General features: G+C 30.7%; 1 protein-coding gene and 1 pseudogene across 2 annotated transcripts; both read left to right on the forward strand.

Annotated features, from left to right (window-relative positions):
* The first annotated feature begins 3,765 nt into the window (after window positions 1-3,765).
* LOC107894049 (succinate--CoA ligase [ADP-forming] subunit alpha, mitochondrial) lies at window positions 3,766-7,716 on the forward strand. Its single transcript, XM_016819250.2, has 7 exons — window positions 3,766-4,081; window positions 4,370-4,579; window positions 4,806-4,976; window positions 5,608-5,731; window positions 6,002-6,063; window positions 6,561-6,642; window positions 7,317-7,716. The coding sequence occupies exons 1-7, from the start codon at window positions 3,863-3,865 to the stop codon at window positions 7,454-7,456; spliced, it is 1,008 nt and encodes a 335-aa protein (XP_016674739.1). The 5' UTR covers window positions 3,766-3,862; the 3' UTR covers window positions 7,457-7,716.
* An 8,260-nt stretch (window positions 7,717-15,976) lies between these two features.
* LOC107894050 (lysine-specific demethylase JMJ25-like) lies at window positions 15,977-23,120 on the forward strand (annotated as a pseudogene). Its single transcript, XR_005907432.1, has 7 exons — window positions 15,977-16,576; window positions 16,667-16,770; window positions 18,029-18,128; window positions 18,216-18,360; window positions 19,199-19,971; window positions 20,502-20,828; window positions 22,335-23,120. The product of XR_005907432.1 is annotated as a lysine-specific demethylase JMJ25-like (transcript).
* The last annotated feature ends 1,326 nt before the right edge of the window (window positions 23,121-24,446 follow it).

The following is a 24,446-nucleotide window of genomic DNA, read 5'->3' on the forward strand; positions in this document are numbered from 1 at the left end:
ATGCTTAATATATTATTTGATATCCAAATTTGATATTTTATTTTAATTGAATTTAGTATTTATATTTAACAAAAGATATATATATTTTGATATCTAAAGATAATGGTGTTAATTTTTTAATATGTAATTTAGGTTTTAATGTTGATTTGATAAAAATTAATTGTTAATATTATTAGTTAATTTATGAATTTTTATCAAATTAATATTAAAACTTGAATTAAACACTAAAAAATTAACACTATTACTTTTGGGTACCAAATATAAATTTCTTATCAAATACGAGTACCAGAAACAACATATATATCAGATTAAAAAAGTGTCAAACTCAAATACCAAGTTATATATTAAACTTAATATAAAATGATATAGCATTAGTTGATGAAATATAAAGTCATATGGAAAAAAGAGAAAGAAAAAAAAAAGGTGGTAGTGTTCCACAAAATCAACACAGAAAATACATCTCTACTTCCTGGAAGCTGTAAGTTGGAGTTGGCAAGTTTTCGGGTAAATCCGGGGGATGTTGTCCATTAGTAGGACAATGTTATAAGTACGTCATTAACACGTTTAAGCACTATTGTATTTAGATGCTGATTTGAAGATACCACAATTACTTTCTTTAATGAATTTTATCTACATTACCTTTCATATTTTTCTGCTTTCTTTTTTAATTCCCTAGCTATTACAGTAATAAGTAAACTTCCTTACTTCTTAAATTCCCACTTTAGAAGTCTAATAAAACCTTTAGACAAATCTCAAATGAATTTGACATATGAAAATTTTCATGTTAGATAAAATATAATTATTAGTACATAGAATAATATTATGCCGATAAGGTGTTAATGAATCATAAAAATTAAATAAAATCAAAATTTTCATCCATATGATAACTTGATTTGTTTAAATTTTTGTCCACGTCAAATCCTAATTTAAATCTCGACAAACCTGCTTCTATGAAATAAAAAGAAGGTTTCATTCACTACTTAACTCTTGATTATATATGTTTTCTTACATATTTATATTTTGCATGTTATTGTTTTAGTGCCTAATGATGTCAAGAAAAAAAGTCAACTAATAATAACATGGTATGTTGACCATGCGTTGATCGATGTTGACTTACGTTGTTTAGGCGTTAATCAATTAAAAATTATTTAAAAGTTATAAAAAATAGTACAAACCATTTAGCAAATTTTAAATTTTATTTAAATATGTATAAAAATTATTTTAAAATATTAAAAAAATTTAAATTTTAAAAAAATTGTAAAAACATTAAAAATTATGATTACAAACATCACAATATTATTCGAATAAAAAGATTGAAGATTCATCCCTATGCCTATGGGTAGACAATCACAGATTTCATGCAATATTTGGTTAATTAGGCATCACTATCTAATTTAATTTTTTTCAATAAAATGCTTTAAATTTTTTTGAAAAATAAACTAAACTTTGAATTAGAAAACAAGCATTAAATTCAAATATTATAAGACACATTTAAGAAAAATTGTAAATTTTATTATAATTTTTACAATTTTTTAAATTTATTATGATATTCACAATTTTTAAACAATTTTAAAAGAATATTTGCAATTTTTAATATTTTAAAAAAATATTTTAATGATCTTCACATTTTTACAAATTTATAATTTTTTATAATTGTTAAATGATTGTTAAAAATTTGAAAAAAAATTATAAAAATTGTACTTTTTTTTAATGTGAATTTTCCACAATTCTTAAAAATTTTTTATAGTTTTTTAAAATCGTTATAAATTTTTTACAATTTTAAATAATTTGTTAACATTTTTTATATTTTTACAACTTTCTACTATTTTTATATATGTTTATATTTTTAAAAATAAATTTTAAAAATTTTCTAAATAAATTTTATTAGTTTTTGCAAAAAAAATCATTTTAAAATATTTTATAATTTTTAAATAAAATTTAATGATTTTTTTTGATCGATCAACGACTGGTCAACGATGGTTAATGCCGATCAACATGCCACATCAGTCAAGCTGCCATCTCATTAATGTTGTGGTGCATTTTGATTGGCCGATTCTTTTAATGTTGTTAGTTGATAGGTACCAAAACGAATAACGATACAAAGTTCATGTACTAAAATGGGACAATAAAAAGTTTATGTATCAAATTGAGAAATCATGGGGCTAATTTGTGCATAGAGCCTAAAAGAAAATGTATCGCAAGTAGCCATTTACATTATTTTTTTAGTTAATACATCATTTGGTATCTAAATTTGGTTTTAATATTCAATTTGATACACAAATCAAACAACTTCATATGACCTAATAAATGTTTGACATATGTGCTCTAGTAAAAAAAACATAGATACTTAGTACGAACCCAAAAAACCCATGTACCAAATTGAACATTGAAGCCAAACTTAGGTACTTAACTGGGGAAAAAGAACTCAAGTATCAATTTGAAAAGAAAAAAAAACTTAAGTATCAAAGTGAATATTGAAACCAAACTTATGTATCAAATTGGGAAAAAAACTTAAATACCAAATAAAACATTGAAGTGAAAATCAGTACCAAATACTATATTAACCCTTATATTGTTCATGCTTGCTTTATAATTGGCCTTAATTGCACCATACATCCCCAAATTATAACTTTCATAATACATTAGTCCCTAAACTTTAAAACATTCTAATTACACCTAAACTATCCAAGTTATATCAATAAGGTCATTAATTTTATGTGGCATAGTTTAAATTTTAAAATGAAAAGTTTAAAGAAAAGTGAATATTATAAAAATGGATATAAAAATCTTTGTTTTTTAATTTTCGAAGCTTTTATAAGAACGTTATCGTTCATTCTCTCTCTTTTTTTCAGTTTTACTTTGTTTTTAGTTTTTACTTTTAAAAGTTATACAGTAATATTTTGTTTTTCTTTAAAATTTTTATTTTAAATTATGCCACATAAGATTTGACATATCATCTAATGATTAAATTAACGATTTTAATAATTAAAGGGAGTGATTAATATAACATCGATAGTTTAAAATGTGATTAGAATGTTTCAAAGTTTGGAAGTAAATTTAATCAATGTCATAGTTTAGAAATGTCTAGTGTTATATTAACTCGAAAACCAACTCCTTTTAATTCATTTATCTTTTTATAAAAGAACCCAAAATACAAAAAATGTTAAATTCTTTATTAGTCTCTATACTTTGTAAAAGTTATAGATTTAGTCTATATACTTTAATTTGATCAAATTAAACCCTTTTACTTTTTAAATTAGTAAATTTTAGTTTTTTTACTTTTAAAATTTTGGATTTTTAGTCTTGATCCAGACCCTAACAGTTAAATTCATTCGGTTAAATTCAATTATTAGTCATGTATTATGTATACAATTGTAGATTTAGTCTACATTCTTCAATTGAATCATTCTAATCCCATATACTTTTCAAATTTTGAAATTTTAATCTTGACACAAATAACATACGCTATATTATTAACTAGATTTTTAGTGAGTAATATGTGGAAATAGCAAGCTAACTTAACATTACACATATAATAATTTGTTTGTTGTATCAAATTTTAAAAATATCAGAACTTAACCTAATGAATTTAACAATTATCATTTGGTGAGGACTGGAATTTTAAAATTTGAAAAGTAAAATGACTAAAAATAACCAAATTAAAGTAAAAGGATTAAATACACCATTTTCATAAAAGTACAGGGACTAATAGTAGAGTTTAACCTAAAAAATAAATAAAATGAAAAATTAGAAAAATAAAGAAAAGGGAAGCTAACCAATACAAAAGAGGGCATACTTTTTTCGGTTCTTACAGCGCGAGAGGCAAAGGAGATCCATCACTGAACCAGCACCAGCAACGTCAATGGCTAGACAAGCCTCACGACTCCTCCGATCTTTGTCATCCCAGTTTTCTCATCGCAAATCCCCACTCAGTCCCCTCCATTCACGGTCGTTCTCGGCGGCTCCGGCGCCTCAACCGGCGGTTTTCGTAGACAAGAACACCCGCGTTATTTGCCAAGGCATAACCGGAAAGAATGGCACTTTCCACACCGAGCAAGCCATCGAATATGGCACTAAGATGGTACTTCAAATTCGAATCCAACTTTTATCCCTTTTTTTCATGAATCTGATAAATGAGTATATTTTCTTTTCACAGCAAATACTTGGGGTATTGAGAAAATATGGGAAAGTCAAAGCCTTTATATTATTTGTTTATACATGTCTGAGAACAGGGTTTAAGTTAGTTTTGTAATATGTTATGTAAAATTCTGCATATCATAAATTTTTTCATAATGTACTGTACGAATTGTTGGAATGATCCAAGGGTTCTTATTATTCCTTTGTTTTATGTATTTTTTTGTTTTGATAGGTTGGTGGAGTTACACCGAAGAAGGGCGGCACAGAGCACTTAGGACTTCCTGTTTTCAACTCAGTAGCTGAAGCAAAAGCTGAAACCAAGGCCAATGCTTCTGTCATATATGTTCCTCCCCCTTTTGCTGCGGCGGCTATCATGGAGGCTATGGAAGCTGAGCTGGACCTTGTTGTTTGTATCACAGAAGGAATTCCTCAACATGACATGGTAAATGAATTGGAGGAACCTTAGAACCAAATCTGTTCGTTTAATTGAGTGTCTAAACTTTTTATTCAGTCAGCTTATTTGCATTATGTGTAACTCCAAGAGCATAACTGCAAAATGCTCCTAGGGGCTGCCTTTGGCTCGAGTTACAGTTTATACCTTTGGGGTTATGATTGGAAATGAGTTTTATTGATATTTTGTGATCAAAGCTGATATCTTTGTGCTGCAGGTCCGTGTGAAGGCTGCCCTTAATCAGCAATCAAAAACCAGGCTGATTGGTCCAAACTGCCCTGGCATCATTAAACCTGGGGAATGCAAGATTGGAATTATGCCTGGATATATTCACAAACCAGGTCACATAGGAATTGTTTCTCGATCTGGCACTTTAACATATGAAGCAGTAAGACTTTTTATTTTACACATTTTTTTTAAAATGTTCCTAGATTACTTCATATCTGTGTGTATTAGTCGCTTATTTAATATCTATATGCCTGATGATACATCACCACATGTTTTTTTTTTTTCCTAAACTGCCCAACTTATTTCTCAAGACATTTTGAAGAGGGAGTTTTGCTCTTCTGGCAGAGCTTGTGGCCAAACTGCATGTCTCTATCTTTTTAGTATCTTTGTTCTGTCCACATGGTCTTGTCCTTTTAAGATATCTATGTATGTAACAGACAACTTGGGAGTGGTGGTCATATAACAGTGTTTCTATTTAATAAAGAACAAATGTCCAAAGAGGAAAGTTTTCAAGTGATAAATTTGATTTGATGGAAGTTTTTGAATAGTATGAATAGAATTAACCCTGTGAAGTTTTGTTTGATACTTAAGTTAATCTGCCCTGCCCTTCACTATATATTACATACTATATGTATAAGCTCATAGTTGTTATATTTCAACCACCATAGAACTCAAAAAAACTCGAATAAAGCTGCGTCTTACACTAAACTAACACTGTTTTTCATATGCTGATGTCATGTGCACTCCTGTTGAGTTATTTTTCGATAATAATATGTCATTTTATCTTGTAGGTTTTTCAAACAACTGCAGTTGGTTTGGGGCAATCAACCTGCGTAGGAATTGGTGGAGATCCTTTTAATGGGACCAACTTTGTTGATTGTGTGACCAAATTCCTTGCTGATCCTCAGACAGAAGGTAACATTTTCCTAATTTAGTATTATGTGACTATCATTTATTCTACTTTAGTTATTGAATTAAAGGGTTTTTATTACTGTGTGGCTGTATCTTGTCTATTGTGGCTAGTTCTCTTCTTCTTCTTTTTCCATTTCTTGTTTTCTTTTCTCTCGTTTACACTTTCTCTTTTTGGTTGACGGATTTGGTAGGTAAAACTTACCATTGTGGAAAATGCTTTAAACTGATGTCTAATAGGAAGGCAAACTATCTGATTATTGCAATTTCATTCAGGTATTATTCTAATTGGTGAGATAGGAGGCACAGCAGAAGAAGATGCTGCTGCACTAATAAAGGTAATGTTAATATTTTACTAAAGGAACTAAGGACTCCTTGTTCCAGAAACTGATATTAATTTTTACTAGTTACTGCTTGTGGTACTTATGTGGGTAAAAAATGGTAGCCTTCCATGCAGATTCTCACTTGGTTAATAGCAAGATCAAATATACTATTCAAGAATTGGTTTATAATCTATAGTTCTTTACCCTGGATCCACAAATGAGTATGTGTTTGTCCTCATATATACCTATATGATGAAGACATAATTCAGCCCCTCTAACATATGCTTAATTGGTTTTGCTTTATGCTACATTTTGTTAATTTTACTGCCATATTTATAATGGAAATGTTTGCAATTTATTTCTTTTTTCCATAGTGCAATATACTAGTTTGTAATTTCGAACCTTCTTTATCTCATTTCTACTGCACTCCATAAAACTAAAAGTGGCTAGAGAATCGTCTTCCTTTACCACTTGTGGATTTAACATCTTGTTTTGTTGTATAAATGAAACAGGAAAGTGGGACTGAAAAGCCCATTGTTGCCTTCATTGCTGGACTTACTGCTCCTCCAGGACGGCGTATGGGTCATGCAGGAGGTAATACATTGCTTCAATGTTTTGTTTATTAGGCTTCTGATTGCAGTTGCAAGTACTTTATATCTCTTGCATGCACTCCTGCATAAGCTCAAATATAGCAATCCTAAGACCCTTTTTATTCTTTAAAAGGAAAATGTTCAACCTATATAATAATCAAAACACCTTTTTTTCACATTTTATATGAACGCTATATAGCTAACTCTTTTGTTAATGTATGCAAGTATGTGTTCAAGTTGGGAGGAAACACGATTGAAATTTACTCTTGTGGGCATGGTTTAAAAAAACCGAACCGGTTAGATCTTTTGTTTCCGGTTCAACTAGTTGCACTAAAAAATATAAATTAATAATAATGAAGTAAAATTCAAAAAATGAAGAAAAATATTTTTAAAATGGAAAATTTATTTTTACAAAAGACCAAGGATGAAAAAAAACCAAAAACATAGTGGAAAATCTCAAATTTTCGTTTCAAAAAATCTGGGTTTTTCCCATTTTTTAGTTCTTGGTTTCTCTTTTCTCCGGTTCTGGTCGATGTTCTAATTTTTAGAGTAAACTTCTATGATTGAACTGCTGGAATTGGCTGGTGTGGTTTTTACAACCAATAATATAGCCATTTCTTTTTGCTGTAAAATGTTTTATTCAGTTACTCATTATTCTTGTGATGTCTATACAAACAGCTATAGTATCAGGGGGCAAGGGTACTGCACAGGACAAAATCAAGACTCTAAGGGAAGCTGGAGTGACAGTTGCTGAATCTCCTGCAAAGATTGGTGTAGCAATGCATGATGTTTTCAAGCAAAGAGGCCTCCTGAATTAACACCCTTTTTTTTTTCCTAGAAAAAGGAAAACTTTTTTTCCTGAATAAGTTTCAGGTGGACATTTTTCATATAATTCCATTGTTTTTCTTTTGTCCAAAATTATTTTTATACTAAAAAATGAGGGAAAAATCTTATACCTCAGTCAATGAAACCAGATTTGGCATAAACAAGACGGGCAATACTTTTAACTCTACTTTATTATGTCAACTTAATTTAATTAAATGATAAGAACACAAAAAAAAAAGCTTTATTATGTTAATTTTAATTTTTATATTTTCTGAATTCATTGAGTTTTTTGGGGTGATATTTGGTCTTTCATAATTCATTTTCTTATATATATATATATTTGCTATGTTAGAGTTTTTTTAAACAACATAAAAAATAATCTTATTTTTAATAATAATATATTTTCGCTCATTAAAATTTAATAAAGTAATATACATTTACTTTTTTATTTATTATCTCATTAATAAATACAAATAATTATTTAAGGTAGAAAATTTATAACTGTTATATAGTATTTTATTGATTTATATCATTTCAGCTAATCAATTTTATAATTACATTATTTTTTCTATTTTTAAATATATAATATTTAACTTTATATTATAAAAGCCTATAAATTAATGAAAACGATACTTAATAAGGGAGTTCTTTTAACTCTTTAATTGATATTTAAAAACAAAGAGTAAATAACTAGAGGTAAAAGCTTTTTTTAACTTCACTTATGACATGAACCATCTGTGAAATTAGAAAAAAAATCGTCATCCGATCAAACAATTATTTATTAAATAAAAATTAATTTAATTTGAATAAAATTATAAAATAATAATAATGCAAAGAATACAAGAATAATATAGGAGAATTAAGGGAGATTTCTATTACATTTCTATTCTTTTTCACCATCATTACAAGTAGTATACTCTTATATATGCAAGGAGATTATAAAGAGATAGGTGAAGAGGTAAGGAAGATGAATAGTGAAAAGTTAATTATAATGAACATTCACTTAATAGTATTCATAACACTCTCTCTTGGATGTTCATCACTTCATTGTATAAAATATATGCCTCATTAAAAACCTTATTAGGAAAAACCTTGCTAGATAAAAACCGAGTGAAGGAAAAAAGAGTACATAATCTTTTAATACACAATATGTCACAACCTTAAAAGAAAAATGTAGTACGAATTTTATCTCATTTAATCATCACTTAAGATTTTTGAAACGATGCAATCCAATATTGGAAATTAACTTTTCAAATGTAGCAATAAGGAGTGCCTTAGTAAAAAGAACTGTCAAATTTTCACTTGAACGAATCTATTGAATATTTACGTCTCCATCCTTTTGTAGATTATATTATATCGTTCACTATTACCAATACAATGAGTGCACTGGGCACATAAAGAAATGGTACTTCAGGATCATCGTTTTATAACATTATTGTTTGACCATTTGTATTCATTTTCAATATCTCTAATCTACATGTAAAATTAGTCTGATTAATTTTGATTATATAAACACTATTGGATACTCAATAGTAATTCTTTATAATACCATTGTGTAACAATTTATCCTTATTGAACACTCAATCTTCACGTCGAGACAAAATTTCATTTTTAAATATACTTTCATTATAAAGTTTATCTACCGAATAATTATTACTCTTAAAAATTCTTCAGGAACTCTAATGATATTTGATACATTAATATCAACAATACTAATAATAACATATAGGTTTAAATACATTAATTAATAAAAACTCCTAAACAAAATCATATTTACATTTAATGTTTTTCTCATGAAATTCGAGTTTTATGCTTCAGACATCAATATTATCAAATAATTTATATAAGGTAAATACAAATTTACTAGACCTAAATAAATAATTTATTTAGTGTTAGACTATTGCATCCATAAAAAATTAATTATTTTTCATAACTAAAGTCAAGTGTCTTATGAAAGTTTGTGTTACAAGTCAATTATATAAATTATGACTTATATATTTTTTCCGCTATTATGTTAACATGTACTCCACTTGGCTTTACATCTTCTAGGTGTTTGGACTTCATGTTCGAGATGCATTTCATAAGTTATAATAGAAACACTTATTTATTTTGATGATATGTTTTCATCTTAATGTTTTTAAGTATATTTTCATTCAAGATCCTCTTTTTTTCATAATATTGAAGTGTTCTATGTATATGATCATTGTTGACAAAAATTTCTTTTGTCAGCTCAATCATCTTTGATTATGACATAACTAATTGATATATCTCATTATATTCATAATTTCAGGTACCTAAACCTCTTTTGAGGTTTTATCAAAAGTTATTTCTTGGGTTTCTTTATGAGTACTCGCCTCTTTTAACATGTGACCATCTTCATTTCTTTTTTCTTTCTTTAAAGAATTTTTCATTTTATGGAATCGACTAGTTTGCCATACTTCTAGCATGCCCAAGACTTATTTTAAACACATTGTCCTTCTGGGACATATAATTATTTGGAGCATTTTAGTTGGCATATTTATCAACTAGTATATGCAATCTCTAATGTCATTGTAGCACCCCACGCCCGTATCCAACGCTGGGATAGGGTTCGAGATACTACCGAAATTTTACACCTAATAAATAAACAAAACCGAGTCATAAATCTGTATTTCAATTTAGAATTTCTTAAATTTTATCTTTAAGTCCCTAATATGGACCTACGAGATGCTTAGGAAATGATTTGGGACTAAACCGGGAAGTTTGGAAACTTTTCCTTGAAAATAGGGGCACACACCTGTGTGGCCTGGGACATGCCCGTGTCGCCTGCCTGTGGGGCTCCCATGGCCGTGGGGCCAGCCCGTGAGCAGATCTGTCTTGCTCACACGATCGTGGGACTAGCCTGTGTGCAATTCTGACTTTGCTACACGGCCTGGGCACATGCCCATGTAACTTGGCCTTGTAAAAGCCTGATTTTTCACCATTTTAAGCTATTTTCACATATTAAACACACCTAGTTCATGCCCAATACATTGACTTATAAATCTTGATCAAATAACATTCATTTATCCATTTCCTGTACCTAAACACAATTATACACTAATAGAGTCCAACCAATCAATTTTTTTTCAAGCCAAAACATGTATATTTCATTTTCAAACACAAAACATCACATTCAACATACTTTGCATACTTAATCATTCATACAATTACATTATCAAATCACCTCCTATACATGCCATATAAATCAAAAAGTTGTTTAACAAAATCTACTGAAGTAAATCTAGATAGTGTGATCCTTATTGTAGATCCGATCCTCCGTATGTATAAGTCAATCTACAAAACAAATATCATACACAAGTAAGCTTATAAAAGCTTAGTAAGCTCATAGGCATAAAAACAAAAAATCTTACCGAACATTGTACACAATCATATATCTTTTAATTTAACTACTTTATCCTGTAAATCACAAATTCGTTATTAAACTCCTTTGAATAATTTCCATGTTGCTATTCACGAATTTAACTTCTTTGGGCCCCTTTTTCTCATTTATTTCCATTGACAAATTATGGAACACTAATGGAATTGAGTGCTTCATTATCATATTGCCATATTAAACTATGGACTTGCACATTTTCACATATCACACACCGAAGCCATAGCCTTGTTGTGGTCTTACACGGATCACACCACACACCGATGCCATATCCCAGATATGGTCTTATACGGAATCACATTATCATGTCACACTGATGCCATAGCCTAGCTATGGTCTTATACGAGAACACATATCACATTACACTGATGCCATAGCCCAGCTATAGTCTTAAACGGGCGCACATATTACATCTTTTTCCGTCGATTCATCATAGTCACAAAGTGAAAGCACTCAAATCCATTGTTCCAACTAATTTGTACTTTCAGTTACATATTATTTAGTAATTAATACAATTTGATAATATTCATCTACAATAAAATACTTTAATAATCATAAGATTTTCATATCAAACATTGAACTTTGCCATATGAACTTACCTGGGCTAATTTGCAAAAGTCGTAGAAATTCAGGGATTATTCTTGAATTTTCTCATTTTCACGATTCACTTCGTTTTCTTGATCTATAATTATAAAATCATTCCTTCATTAGCATCTATTTCAATTCTATTCTATTTCACAACTTATGCTCTTAAATTTTTGAAATTACACTATTACCTCAAAACTTTTTAATTTTTACAATTTAGTCCCTACTCAATTTATTCATCAATTAAACTAATTCCTTTCAAATATCATTTTATCTAAACACTACAAACTACTTCTCAGTCTTTGACATTCCATGGTTTAACACAAAACCCTAATTTCAACAACTTTCACAATTAGGTCCTAAAATTAATTTCTATGAAAATCTCTTCATAAAATTATCATATAATAAAATTAAAACTTCAATTCCATGATAAATCATCATAAAATTTCAGCACTTATTCATGGGAACTTCCAAAATTACCCATGAAATCAAAAACTAATGAATTAAACAAGTGGACCTCGTTGTAAAAATCTTAAAAACACAAAAATTACAGAAATAATCAAGAGTTGAACTTACATGCTGTAAAATATAAAAACCAGCTTCTTAAAATCTCTCTAATGGTGTTTTTAGCTGATGAATATGAAGAAAAATGTTGAATTCTCTAGAATTACCAACTACATCATATTTTGCTATTAAATTTTTACCCTATTTCCAATTTTGCCCCTTGTTCACACTTGATTTTTATTTTTCCTGCACACACATGCCGTCCAGCCCAATAATAGGTGTTTAATTGTCCATTTAGTCCTTCTTTAATTATTAGTAGAACTATTTAATCTCATCTCACAATTTTGCACTTAATTCAATTTAGTCTTTTTTACTCAATTAACTACCGAAACCTTAAAATTTCTTGACGAAACTTTAATACTAACTTATTAACACTCCATAAATATTTATAAAAATATTTATGGCTCGGTTTATGAATTTGAGGTCTCGATACCTCGTTTTTATCTCATTTAATCTACAAATTTCTTTTAATTCATAATTTCACTAATTCGAAATTATTTCTAAAACCACACTTAACTTTTACTTACTAATATTTAAACTCACATGTCGGATTTAGTGATCTCAAATCACTGTTCCGATATCACTGAAATTTGGGCCATTACAGTCATCACTAAACATGTCTGGAAAATAATTTTATCCTTCAAACTTTGTGCACAAAATATTAGTAAGGATCACAAAAAATGATGACATAATTATTTAACCAACTTGTCTCCCCTTGATACTAAGAAGATGTGTAACATGATAATACTTTTCAAAATTATAAATATATCTCCTTTCAACTTTTAACATTTAATGAAAATTCTAAATTTTCTCAATTTCATACTTGATGATTCATCGTAGTACATTATGATAGAATATTAAATAGATATAATACATTTAGATATTCTTAGATGAAATCTATTGGCTTATAAATGAAAGTAAATTCTCACGAGACAAATATTTCTTACATGTTGACTTAATGCAAATAAAATTACATGCTTATTGTAAAACTATTCTTATATTAATGGTTAAGTAATTAAATGGAGGTATAGTTTTGCTAACCATTAAGTATAGCATATATAGACATAGACAACTTGACATTATCCTAGTTAAAACTACGAAAATCAAGTTTGAGATATAATGCACCAGTGTTGTTAGCACAAATTACGTACTATAGAGATTGTTCACAATCAATTTATTTCAAGAAATAATATCGCAAACTTTAGATTGCACACATGTGATACATGAGTTCATATATTATTTGGTTATCATCCAAAAATGCAACCAACTTTTAACTTTAGTTGGTGTTAGTTCAATATGTTGTCTAAAGAACTAGTATTGACGACAATTATTAAAATATAACTTCTAATTTTTCAATAAAATCATATAAATGATGATCAAATTATTTTGCATCATCATTGACTCGGGATGTCTAACCGGTCATACCAAAACTATGAACTTCTTTTAAGTGCAATGTATTCCTTCGGGGAATATATATAAAACAAATACATCTAATGTTATTTCTATTTATGGTTTTAATGTATAACACAAAGATTTCCTTCAACATATATTATTTGATTTGAAAAATAATATTATATTTTACAAAATTTTGCATCACAATAAGGTAAAATATTAGTTCTTAAAGAGCTTTTTACAGTTTGAAGCAATATTAGCCCTTTTGGAACATGTAATTATTTTATTAGATAATATTAATGAATGTTTAATTTTTTTTATATAATATACACTTTTACACTTCTTTTCAACATGAAGGATAAAAATTTCTGATCTTCAAGAACTTTATTTATTTATATAAAAATAAAATGAATAGGTATAAATAAAACATATATTAAACATAACAAATAATAAATTTATGTTACTAATAAATCACTATGGTTAGATAATATATATATATATATATATAACACAACAAAATACAAAATATTATAAGACCAGATTAAAATAATTTTATAGCTATTAAGGTTTAACATAAACATTTTCTAACCTCCATCTCAATCATGAAACTATCCAGATAGGGTAAATATTCCAAAATTCATGACAAGTACTTTTACTTTCATTCCAAAATAATCATATATCTTAATCCAAATCAAAATTAAATCAATCAATTCTATTAAAATGAACCAATAAGAAAAATAAAAACATTTATCTCCACATCAACATCCCAATAACTAAATGCGTAAAGAGTTTTAAAAATTCATAGAGTTATGGATAGAGAATTATATAAATTAAACTAAATCAAATCAAATTTCAAAAGAAATTTATTAGACTGACTTAGGTTGCCATGGATGAGAAGTAGTGATTATAAGCATCTTTTGTAATGGAGAGCAAGAGATCATCCTCGAGCCAATATCAAGGAGTCATTGATTCTAATGATTCTTAAACCATTTCAATGCTTGGATCCCAACAAAATTTTGACATAAACTAAGAGCATATTAATCATTCTTATATGTATGATCAACTTTAGCATCATAGTAAAAATTTTCATTTTTTACCGAAAAATTATCCTTCATTTCATCATTTTTGGGATAACGAAATTTATCTCAATATTGTTTCCCTTTTTTTTACTGGATTATTTGATAAAGTTACAGGTACGTAACCAATGCATTTCCATACCACATTGGTAGCATAAATTTTCAATAACCTTCGAATATTTTAACCATTATTTTCTTATTTTTCCTTATTATTCTTTTTTTGGTAGTTAAAAGTATCACTATTATAACCACCATGATAATAATTATTAATATGTCTCAAACCACATCTTTAATTACAACGACAACCACGATATTTGTATTTTAATTTTTCATAATTGTTATTTATTGTTATATTCACGTCAGGGAATAGATCCTTTTTCACTAGAAGGTATGAGATCGTTTCAAAATATTTTTTAAAATCTTTTTCACGATATTGTTGCTGCAGGAGCACATGATATATTTCAATCATAACAAGCTTTATTACCATTTTTTAATGGTCAAATCATTCTTTCAAATTATTACACAATTCAAGAGTCAAAAATGATATTTTGTAATTAGATATTCCACTTTTAATTCTTCATGTAGATGATGTTGGACAAAAATAATAATTTTTACTTTGTCTATATAAAAAGTCAAATTCATTCATACTTACAAATTATGTGTGGCTCTATTAGAAATAATTTAATAGACAACGTAGTACATTTGGTAAATGTCACCAAACAAAATAAAATATTTAAAAAATGGTAGTCATTTTTTAATCATATCAATGGCATATGTTATGGAAGATATACATATTTAAGTAAAGTTATTCAAGTTGTTGATACTTTAATCTTATTCAAAGCCTTAGATCATAAACAAGCATATCATAGAATATATAAAATATAAATCTATACTTAAATACGAAAAAAAACATCACTTTAAACTTTTTTACATTAAGAATATTGAAATATCAAAATCGTTCAAGCATGCATAGAAATCACATACCTTAATAGTGTTGCTTCAATAAGGACGTTATATGTCTAACTTACTTATTTTCCAACAGAATATTGAATATTATCCAACAAGCTCATACTCATAACGTATTATAAAATTATAATAGTGCAAATAACACAAAAATAATATATGAAAATAATGGGGATTTCTATTCTTTTTCATCATCATTATTAGTAGTAGATTTCTCTTTTTTTTAATATATAAATAGAAACGGGGTTATAAAAAAATAGAATGTGAAGAGTTGAAGAAAGATGAAAGATAAAAAGTTGAAAAGGAAGATGAAAAATAAAAAGTTAAAAAAGAAGATGAAAGGTAAAAGATTAATTATAATAAATATATGTTTAAAAATATTCATAACAAATAATATAGTTATTAACTTAAAAAATAAAAAATTAATCTTTAATGACAATATAAATTAATATTAATTCAAATTTAGTAAAATAAATAAAAAAGGAACCATTTTTAGATTTTCAAAATATTTTAGGTTTCTTTATTCTTTTTTTCAGCTCACTGACAGTATCGAAACTTGTTTGGGAAGCAAAAATCTTCTGCACCACGCCCTACCTCTCATTTGTATTTATTTCCACCATCCATTACTTTAGTTTCTCGACGGTGCCGGTGCCGGTGCCGGTGCCGGTGCCGATGAAGGGGCTAAAGCCGACGAGAGCGACTGGTAAAATAATGAACTGGAAGGAGCTATCACGTGGAAGCGACCTAGGAGTATGAGACATCATGATAATAGTAGGATTCTGAGAGCTAAACCCAACTCCACACAAATGCAAGCAAAACCCAAGAATTTGTACGGATTTGGGGTAAAGAAGCTTCCTTTCAAAAGACCCACGACTGATCAAGCCGTGTTTTCTCCCAATAAATTGAAAAAGAAGATTTTTGAAGAAGAAGAAGAAGCAGCAGCTGCTATGGAGGATAGCGTTGATATGGAAACTGATGGCAGTGAAGAAAATGAAGGGGAAGATACAGAAACAGAGAAAGATAATCCTGGTCATTCCCTTAAACGTAAAGATGATGCAAAGAGTAAGAAATGGGAAGAACCTGTGACAAATTATTCACGGAAAAAAAGAAATGTTATGGTAAGAAGAAAATGAACCCTTTTACATTGGTCCTGATGGTGTTTCTTTTTTTCTCCTTGATTCTCTCTTTTTTTTTTTTTTTGGTTTCAGGAAAGATCATTAATGTGCCATCAGTGCCAGAGGAATGAGAAAGGCCGAGTTATTGAGTGCAAAACTTGCCGCCGGAAACGATATTGCGTTCGCTGTACAAAATGGTATTTCTTTATTTCACTAACTTTGTCTTCTTTCTTTTAACTATTAATGTCTTCTTATTATTGGTTGTTATTACAATTGTTCATCTCCGTAACTTGGTTTTGACTCATAGATGCTTCTCATCAGCCACTTTAGGTTGTATGTGGCTGAGAGCTGATGTTTGAATTCTTTTGCAATACTGGATTATATTGGAGTTCAGGTGTTCACCTTTAGAGCTTTACTGTAATTAAAGCCTGTGTGTTGGTTGGGGCTCTTGTATTTATTATTTCCTTAATGATAACACTTCTTACTTATTCTTGGTGGACTAGTTGATAATTGATATAGCATCACTAAAAATTCTTCAGCTTTTATATGAGTTACATAAGTTTGCTTACTTTTTTTTTCCTTTTCATTTTTCTCATTCCCCCAAACTTTGATACTAGATTTAACTTGTATTTCTGTTTTCATGAGATGGTTTTTCACAAAAGATAAATTGGATCAGAACTAGATAATGTTGGCAATGCTACATTTCAATTGAAAGCCATTATTTTGTTTTGTAGTGATGACATGCTATTAATGCTTCAAGATGATCATTTAACCTTAGCGAGAGAGAGCTATAGTATTGTTATTTAAAGGTCTTCAACTTTGACAGTGATTATCTGGTCAGAAACAGTGCTTCTGTTGAATAAAACTGAGAAGACCTGTTACCTTCTATATTTTATTTAAACACTGAAATATGTTGAGAAATGAATAAAATTGTGTGGTTTGAAGAATTGCTGAAAAGTTGCATATTTGCCTTGCTGGTGCCTCCAAATAGTGCACACTTGGATATATTTTAATCAAAAGAAGTTCCAATGAAGTTTTCTGTAGGTTTTTTCTTAAATAGATAAATTTTATATGTGTTTATTATTCTTCAGCTGTTTTGCCAGGGTGCTTTCTCTTTCCTCTTTATTGTCCCCAATTGCCCTATAAATTATTAATTAGCTTTAGCCAAGAATATTAACACCTGAAAAGCACCAAGAATCATGAAATGTGAACTTTTTTTCAAGTATATATGCATCGCTTTTTCACTTGTTTAATGTTATAGTTGAGTAGTTGACTTCAACAGCAATTTACGTTTTCTTTTTCAAGTGTTTCCCTTCTTCTCTCTAGTCATAATTTACATGTGAGTGCATCTGTATCCTGCTATCTGTATGTGCATTGCTCTGGTTTGTATGCAATTGCTAGCACTTGTTCCTGTTACATACTTTTACATTTTATCTATTGTGAATTTTTGACTAGGTATCCAGGGATGTCAGAGGATGCCATTGCTGATAAGTGCCCAGTTTGTCGGGATAATTGCAATTGCATAGCATGCTTGCGGAAGGATGGTTCTACCATGGTTGGTTCTGTATCTCTTGCTTTACTACATTTTATTCATATTCCTGTAATAAGTGATATATGATATAGTATTTGTGATAAACTGTAGAAATTGGCAAGAAATCTACATTTAAAGTTCACTGATGATGAACAAGTTCCGCACTCCAAATACATGCTTCAGCGTCTTCTCCCACACATTGAACAATTCAGTCAAGAACAAATTAAAGAGAAGTTGATAGAAGCTAAAATTCAAGGTATGTTTTTTTCCCTTCGATCTGGGAGGAAATGTCTGCTCTTTTTGCAATGCAAGAGCTTTTTCTTGCTACTTGTGGCTTTTTATGTGGTCTAGCTTGGCATTGTAGTAAAAGAACAGTCTAAAACCTTTTCTTAGTGTCAAATGTTAAATAATTAAGATTACATTACCTATTTTAGTACGTTATTTACGTTGACTTGTTTTTATCAGTTGTCTTTAAAAAATCTGTGTCTTTATGTGGAAGAACAAAGTTAGCTTGATTATGGAAAGAAGATGCCAATCACTATGCTGCTGAAGTTTGTTGTTAGAATTCAAAATTTCTAAAACATTTTGGCTTTTGATAGATACAAAATTGGTCTACTTGCACTCTTTCTCTTGTGGATTTCTTGATGGATTTGCATGTTGTTTTCAGGGATCAAATTATTCTTTTTATCTTAACATTGTACCCAGGTTGATAAAGCCAGAGTCTTTTATGCTACCATCATTTCTTCATGGCATGGTTTGTTATGCCTTATCAAAATAGAAAATAACATAATGAATTGTTGCTAGGAAAGGATCTTTGTATGTGATATGTAAGTACCCGGTAGAACATTATTAGTTAATATTCATTTAATATTTTCCTTCACTTTAAGTAATTTTTGTGAACTTTGATTTTTTGGATGAGTAGGGGTGTTCCCGTCAGAAATACAGTTGAAGTAGGCAGTTCCTGGTTGTCATAACTGTATATTTTGGTATGTTCTAAATATTGTCATATATTATCATTTTCTATATTGTTGCTAGAGTAAGGATCACTTGATTTGTTATTAAAACTTAAAATATAATGTATTTAACAGATTCCTGATGCCATTATGCATTCTTCTGCAGTGGCAACTGCAGAACTTCAATTGCTGATTATCATCGAAGTTGTCCTAACTGTAAATATGTTCTCTGCCTTATTTGTTGCCGGGAAATCCATGAGGGGCATTTGCAGGTGGGAGAAGAGGAAGTAAACATTCAATATGTTGACAGTGGTGCATGTTACTTGCATGGTGAACTTTGGTCTTTTACATATTCAGAAGAGAGGATGCCTCTTGATTCGTCTTCTGGAATTGACTCTACAAAACACAGCTGTATAGCAGCTAGGTGGAAAGCAAATGAAAACGGTAGCATTTCTTGCCCCCCAAAAGATTTGGGCGGTTGTGGTAGTGCTCTTTTAGAGTTGAGATCTATGTTTAAAGAAAATGCTGTCGTTGAATTGGTAGAAAAGTCAGAGGCAATAGCTAAAGATCTCAGTCTTGAGACCGTGCTGAAGTATCCTAAACAGCAGTGCCTTTGTTACACCTCAATTGATGAAATTGAGTTTGCCAATAATAAACCAAGGAAAGCAGCTTCTCGAGAAGATTCCACTGATAACTATTTATATTGTCCAAAAGCTAAAGATGTTCAGAACAGGAATTTAAAGCATTTCCAAAGGCACTGGACTAAAGGGGAGCCTGTTATTGTTACTAATGTGCTTGAGAATACACCTGGTTTGAGCTGGGAACCGTTTGTTTTGTGGCGTGTCTTATGTCGGATTAAAAGCAACAAGTTTGAACAGCATGTGAAGGCTATTGATTGCTTAGATTGGACAGAGGTCAGTTTTGTTCTCAAATGTCGTGGTTCAAAATTATAAACATACATGACTAAACTTGATTGCATGCACTTGTACCAATGTTTATTGAGTGATGTAGTCAAAATTAATATTCCATTCCCGTTCTAGGTTCTGTACATTATACGATATTGTCTGCACTATAATATGATACTACATGGTAAAATAATTGATTATTGTGTTAAATGATACATTGTATAGTTTCTATACTAAAAGCAGCATTCTTGTTTCTTTTCTATTTTTCTGTAAAACCTTCTGTCACCTTCTATTACATGGAACAGAAATTGTTTGACTTAACATATTGGATTCCTTGTTACCACAGAGTAATAGTCAAATTATTTTCTGGTGAAAGCAATTGCTGTTAATTTTCGTCAGAAATATAATTACCTCAAAGTATGGAATAGATAGTCATAAGCTGACAATCTTATTGTTAGTTTAAAGGTGTTTATAGATGTTTTCAGCGAACATTTCAGTTCTTGAAGTTTGGTTTTGAATCAGCTTTCTATGAAATGCAGGTAGAGATCAATCTTCATCAATTCTTCAAAGGCTATATGTATGGTCGTTTGGGTTACTGTTTATGGCCACAAATTTTGAAATTGAAAGCCTTGCCTGCATCCAAGAAATTTGAGGAGCACCTTCCGCGTCATCATGCTGAGTTTCTTTGTTGTTTGCCCTTCAAGGAATACACGCTCTCTCATTGTGGCCTTAACCTTGATACCAAATTATCAGAGGTACTTCCTAAGCTAGAGATGGGGCCAGAGTTACATCTTGCATATGGAGTAGCTCAAGAGCTTGGGCGGGGAGACTCTGTAACCAAGCTTCACTGCAATATGTCTGATGTGGTATATGGGCTAACATTTTTCCTCCTTTCTGTAAATATTTAATGTTGCATTATTAGAAACTTTACGTCAGATCAGAGGACTTTGAGGAACTTCCATTATTATGCCAACATCTTTTGTTGCAGTGAACAATGTTTCTTTGGGTTATGGGCCTTATCTATAAGATCTGAAAGTCATCTGATAATGTCTGGAAAACAATGGTTCATTTGTTGCCTGATATTGCTGACTGCAAATACTTATGGGGCAAAGGACTAGTTAGCAGTTTCCTTTTGTCAGACATGTAAAATCCCAAATTTACCATATGCATATCATGCATGTGGGAACAAAAAATTGAATATGAATATTAGACAATATACCTGCTTCTGTTTGCTGAGTTTTCCTTTATGGCTAGCGGATATTTTCGATATGCATTTTGGAACACTAGGGAGAATGTTAATGAGTTTCCATTGGTAGTTTCTTGGTTCATAGTCATGTATTTTATGCAACAAAAACTGGAAGAGATATATTTGGTAAACTTCCTTTGTTTGCTTTGTTGTTGTAAACTAGTTTTTTACATCCGCAACTTTGACAAGTTAAGTTCAAATCTTTGTTTGATCATTAGTCCAAAGTAAAATGAGAAAAAGAAAAAAGGAGGAAATTCCTAAAGTATGCAAGTTTGAATGGGAGTGTATTGTCAATTTAGGATTTTTTTATAAATATTATTTATTATATAGATTTATTTGGGTTTCCTATCCATATGTGTTTATGTTTAATGCATTACAATTATTTTATCAATCTTGCCTCAAAGGCATCGGATAAGCTGCATTACTTCCTCTAAACATGTTTTCATTTTTTTTTTCTGTTTAAAGGGTTTTTATACCTAGATTTCTTATTTTCCTCTATTTCTACTTTTTTGGATGCTGCGGGGGGTGAGTTGGGACTGGACTGCATTGATGTAATTTAGTGTGGAGGCTTATAGAGTTTGTGATGTATATTGTACAGACCAGATGCTAGGAATATTTAGGACTGTGTTTCTACAGAGAATATTTACCTAGTACACTAGTTTGGGTGAATGAGGTTGTTCGATTTGAACCTTCAGTTGGTAGTTTTCTTGCATTTTTAGTTCTATCTCTTACATGTGTGGCTCAGACATATATTAGTTGGTATCAACTGCTCCCCATGATAGAGGTCATATTTTCAGATCCTCTTTCCCCAAACAATTAAAAAAGAGCTTGAGTTATACATTGATTCCAACTTTGTGTGCATTAAGTTCAATAGTTTCTGCTTTATCTTTAGCAAGTCTTCGGCTGTTAAGATTTTTGGAATTGTGACTACTTGAACCATATTTTCTCATACGGTGAGATATTATCGATAACTAGCTTTAATGGTCTTTGTTATCAGACAAAGGTAGCATTTCTCAGTAATCTATTTTCTGCAGGATAATGAATTACTCTATGCTTAATTTTCATCATTTATTAGGTCTCAGATTAGTTTCTAAAATAAATTTATTTGTTAATCTTTCTGTTTCAGGTGAATGTTTTGGTGCATGCTGCTGAAGTGAAGCTTAAAGGTGAGCGGCTTGCAAGCATCATGATGTTAAAAGAAAGGCACCATGTGCAAGATCTGAAGGAAATATTTGGGATGAAGAAAAAAGTTGACAGAGTTTAGCCTGCTGGCTACTCCACACAGAATGGCACTAGTTCTGCAAGGGTGTCAAAACTAGAAGACAGTGCGGTGGAAGATGTTCAGGGAGGTGCTATTTAGGATGTTTTCCGGAGAGAAGATGTTCCCCAAGCTAAGGGATTATCTTAACAAGCCCTTTAGGGAGTTCAGGCATATACATTGTTCTCCAGTACCACGGGTAAAAATGCATATAGATGCATATAGAGGTCTATATTTCTTAGAAATATGTCACGGGCCAAAGTGTAAAGCCCATGACCATAGCACAGGACGTGCCCTATAGAGGTCTATCGATTAGATAGGGATCATTTAGCCCATGAGAACTGGCTCGATTCCAAGAATTATTGGATAAGCCTGTCAGGTTGAAGTGGTTAGCCCGATAATAAAAATATGACAACATAGGATATTGTTAGTAACTATGGGAATCATATCTTGTACATTTGATTTAATATGATGTAATCTTGTAAATCCCTAAAATTAAGGGATAGGTTAATATCGTTCGCCGATGTAATAGAATCTTGACCATCCGTTTTGGGGGAGTTCAACTATAAATAGAGAGCGTCCCCCTTATTTGTATCTCATCCATTATAAGTTGAGTTCTTAAAAATAATAGAATTCTTTGAGCATTTACTCAAACACTTTGTGTGCGTTTTTCTGTTGCTTTCTGTTTTTCTTTTTTAGCTTCCTTTGGCACAATTGTTTTCGCTATACAAATTGGTGCCTTAAAAGAACTTTAAAAGAATCCTCATTTTTGGGATTAAAGGCTAACTTAGGCGAGTTTGGAGCTAACAAATTGCCTAAGGTCGTATGGATTGCAAGATGCAAGATTTAGCCTTATGACAAGTGGTATTTGAGCTATTGGTTGCGCAGGTACTATTAGGATGTCGAAAGAAGTTGCTGATCAGAATGAGCCAATGGAGGCTTGTGAGAGGGCCAGAAAAGCAAGTCGCTTGAGGGTCATGCTGACAACTTTGGAAAATTGAGTTGGTATCCTCGAGGAACTCGTGGGGGAAATGAAGGAGACGCTTGAGTTGGTCGAGGTAAGCACAGATGAGTTTGACTTGATGGAAGAGTAACTCAGAGAATTTGTGTTGGATTCTTGATGCCAATGTGGAAAAGATGAATGAATTAGTCAATTTTACTGCAGAAAAGCTGACAGAGAGGGATGATACTGTCGAGGATATGGTGCTAGCCATAAAGAAGGAAATTGAAAAGCTTAAGGGGGAGCTCACGATTTACAAAGCTGCTTTGAGTAATGGGATGTTGACTTTGAGGCCAAAGCAACAAGCAATGAATGTTCTCAAACCAAAGAAGTTCAAGAGTGCAAGGTCCACAAGAGATGTGAACAACTTGTAGGAAATGGAGCAATACTTTTGAACGATAGGTATCGAGGATGATGCCATTAAGGTAAACATTGTTTCAATCTATTTTATTGATGTGGCTCTCTCGTGGTGGTGTCGTAGGTCTACGGATGAGAAACGTGGTAGGTACGCAATTAGGACTTGGGAGAAGTTTCAAAGAGAGTTGAAAAAGTAGTTTTACCCATGATATGCTGAGGAGGCTCGGTCTAAATTGCGTTGTCTTAAGCAACAAGGCATTGTTCGGGAGTATGTTCGGATATTTAGTGAGCTGATGCTTCAAATCTCTAACTTGAGCGAGAAAGAAGCATTCTATTGGTTCGAAGATAGGTTAGAGCCGTGGGCAAAGCATGTGCGTAGGCAAGAAATCACTAAACTTATTGTAGCCATGGCTGAAGCAGAGTTCTTTGTTGAGCTTGGTCCAACAAAAGACAAGTTCGAGTTGTCTAAGCTCAATGGAAAGGGTAATGGTGAGAGAAACCATTAGAAAGATGAAGAGGGACATAACGATGTTGGCAACAGTACCGATAGCACCAGTGGCAATGGAAAATCACGAGGTGTGAAGCAGGGATCCAACAACCCAATGAACAAGGGGAAGGGATAA

The sequence above is a fragment of the Gossypium hirsutum genome, chromosome A13 (genome assembly GCF_007990345.1).
Source record: "Gossypium hirsutum isolate 1008001.06 chromosome A13, Gossypium_hirsutum_v2.1, whole genome shotgun sequence".
Classification (NCBI taxonomy): domain Eukaryota; kingdom Viridiplantae; phylum Streptophyta; class Magnoliopsida; order Malvales; family Malvaceae; genus Gossypium; species Gossypium hirsutum.

What these genes read in the sequence shown, in the direction of transcription:
- LOC107894049 (XM_016819250.2), top strand. Translation starts at nt 3,863, where the DNA reads ATGGCTAGACAAGCCTCACGACTCCTCCGATCTTTGTCATCCCAGTTT. An exon ending in GCACTTTAACATATGAAGCA is followed by an intron (nt 4,977 to 5,607) that starts GTAAGACTTTTT and finishes TTTATCTTGTAG; the next exon opens with GTTTTTCAAACAACTGCAGT. An exon ending in ATGCTGCTGCACTAATAAAG is followed by an intron (nt 6,064 to 6,560) that starts GTAATGTTAATA and finishes TAAATGAAACAG; the next exon opens with GAAAGTGGGACTGAAAAGCC.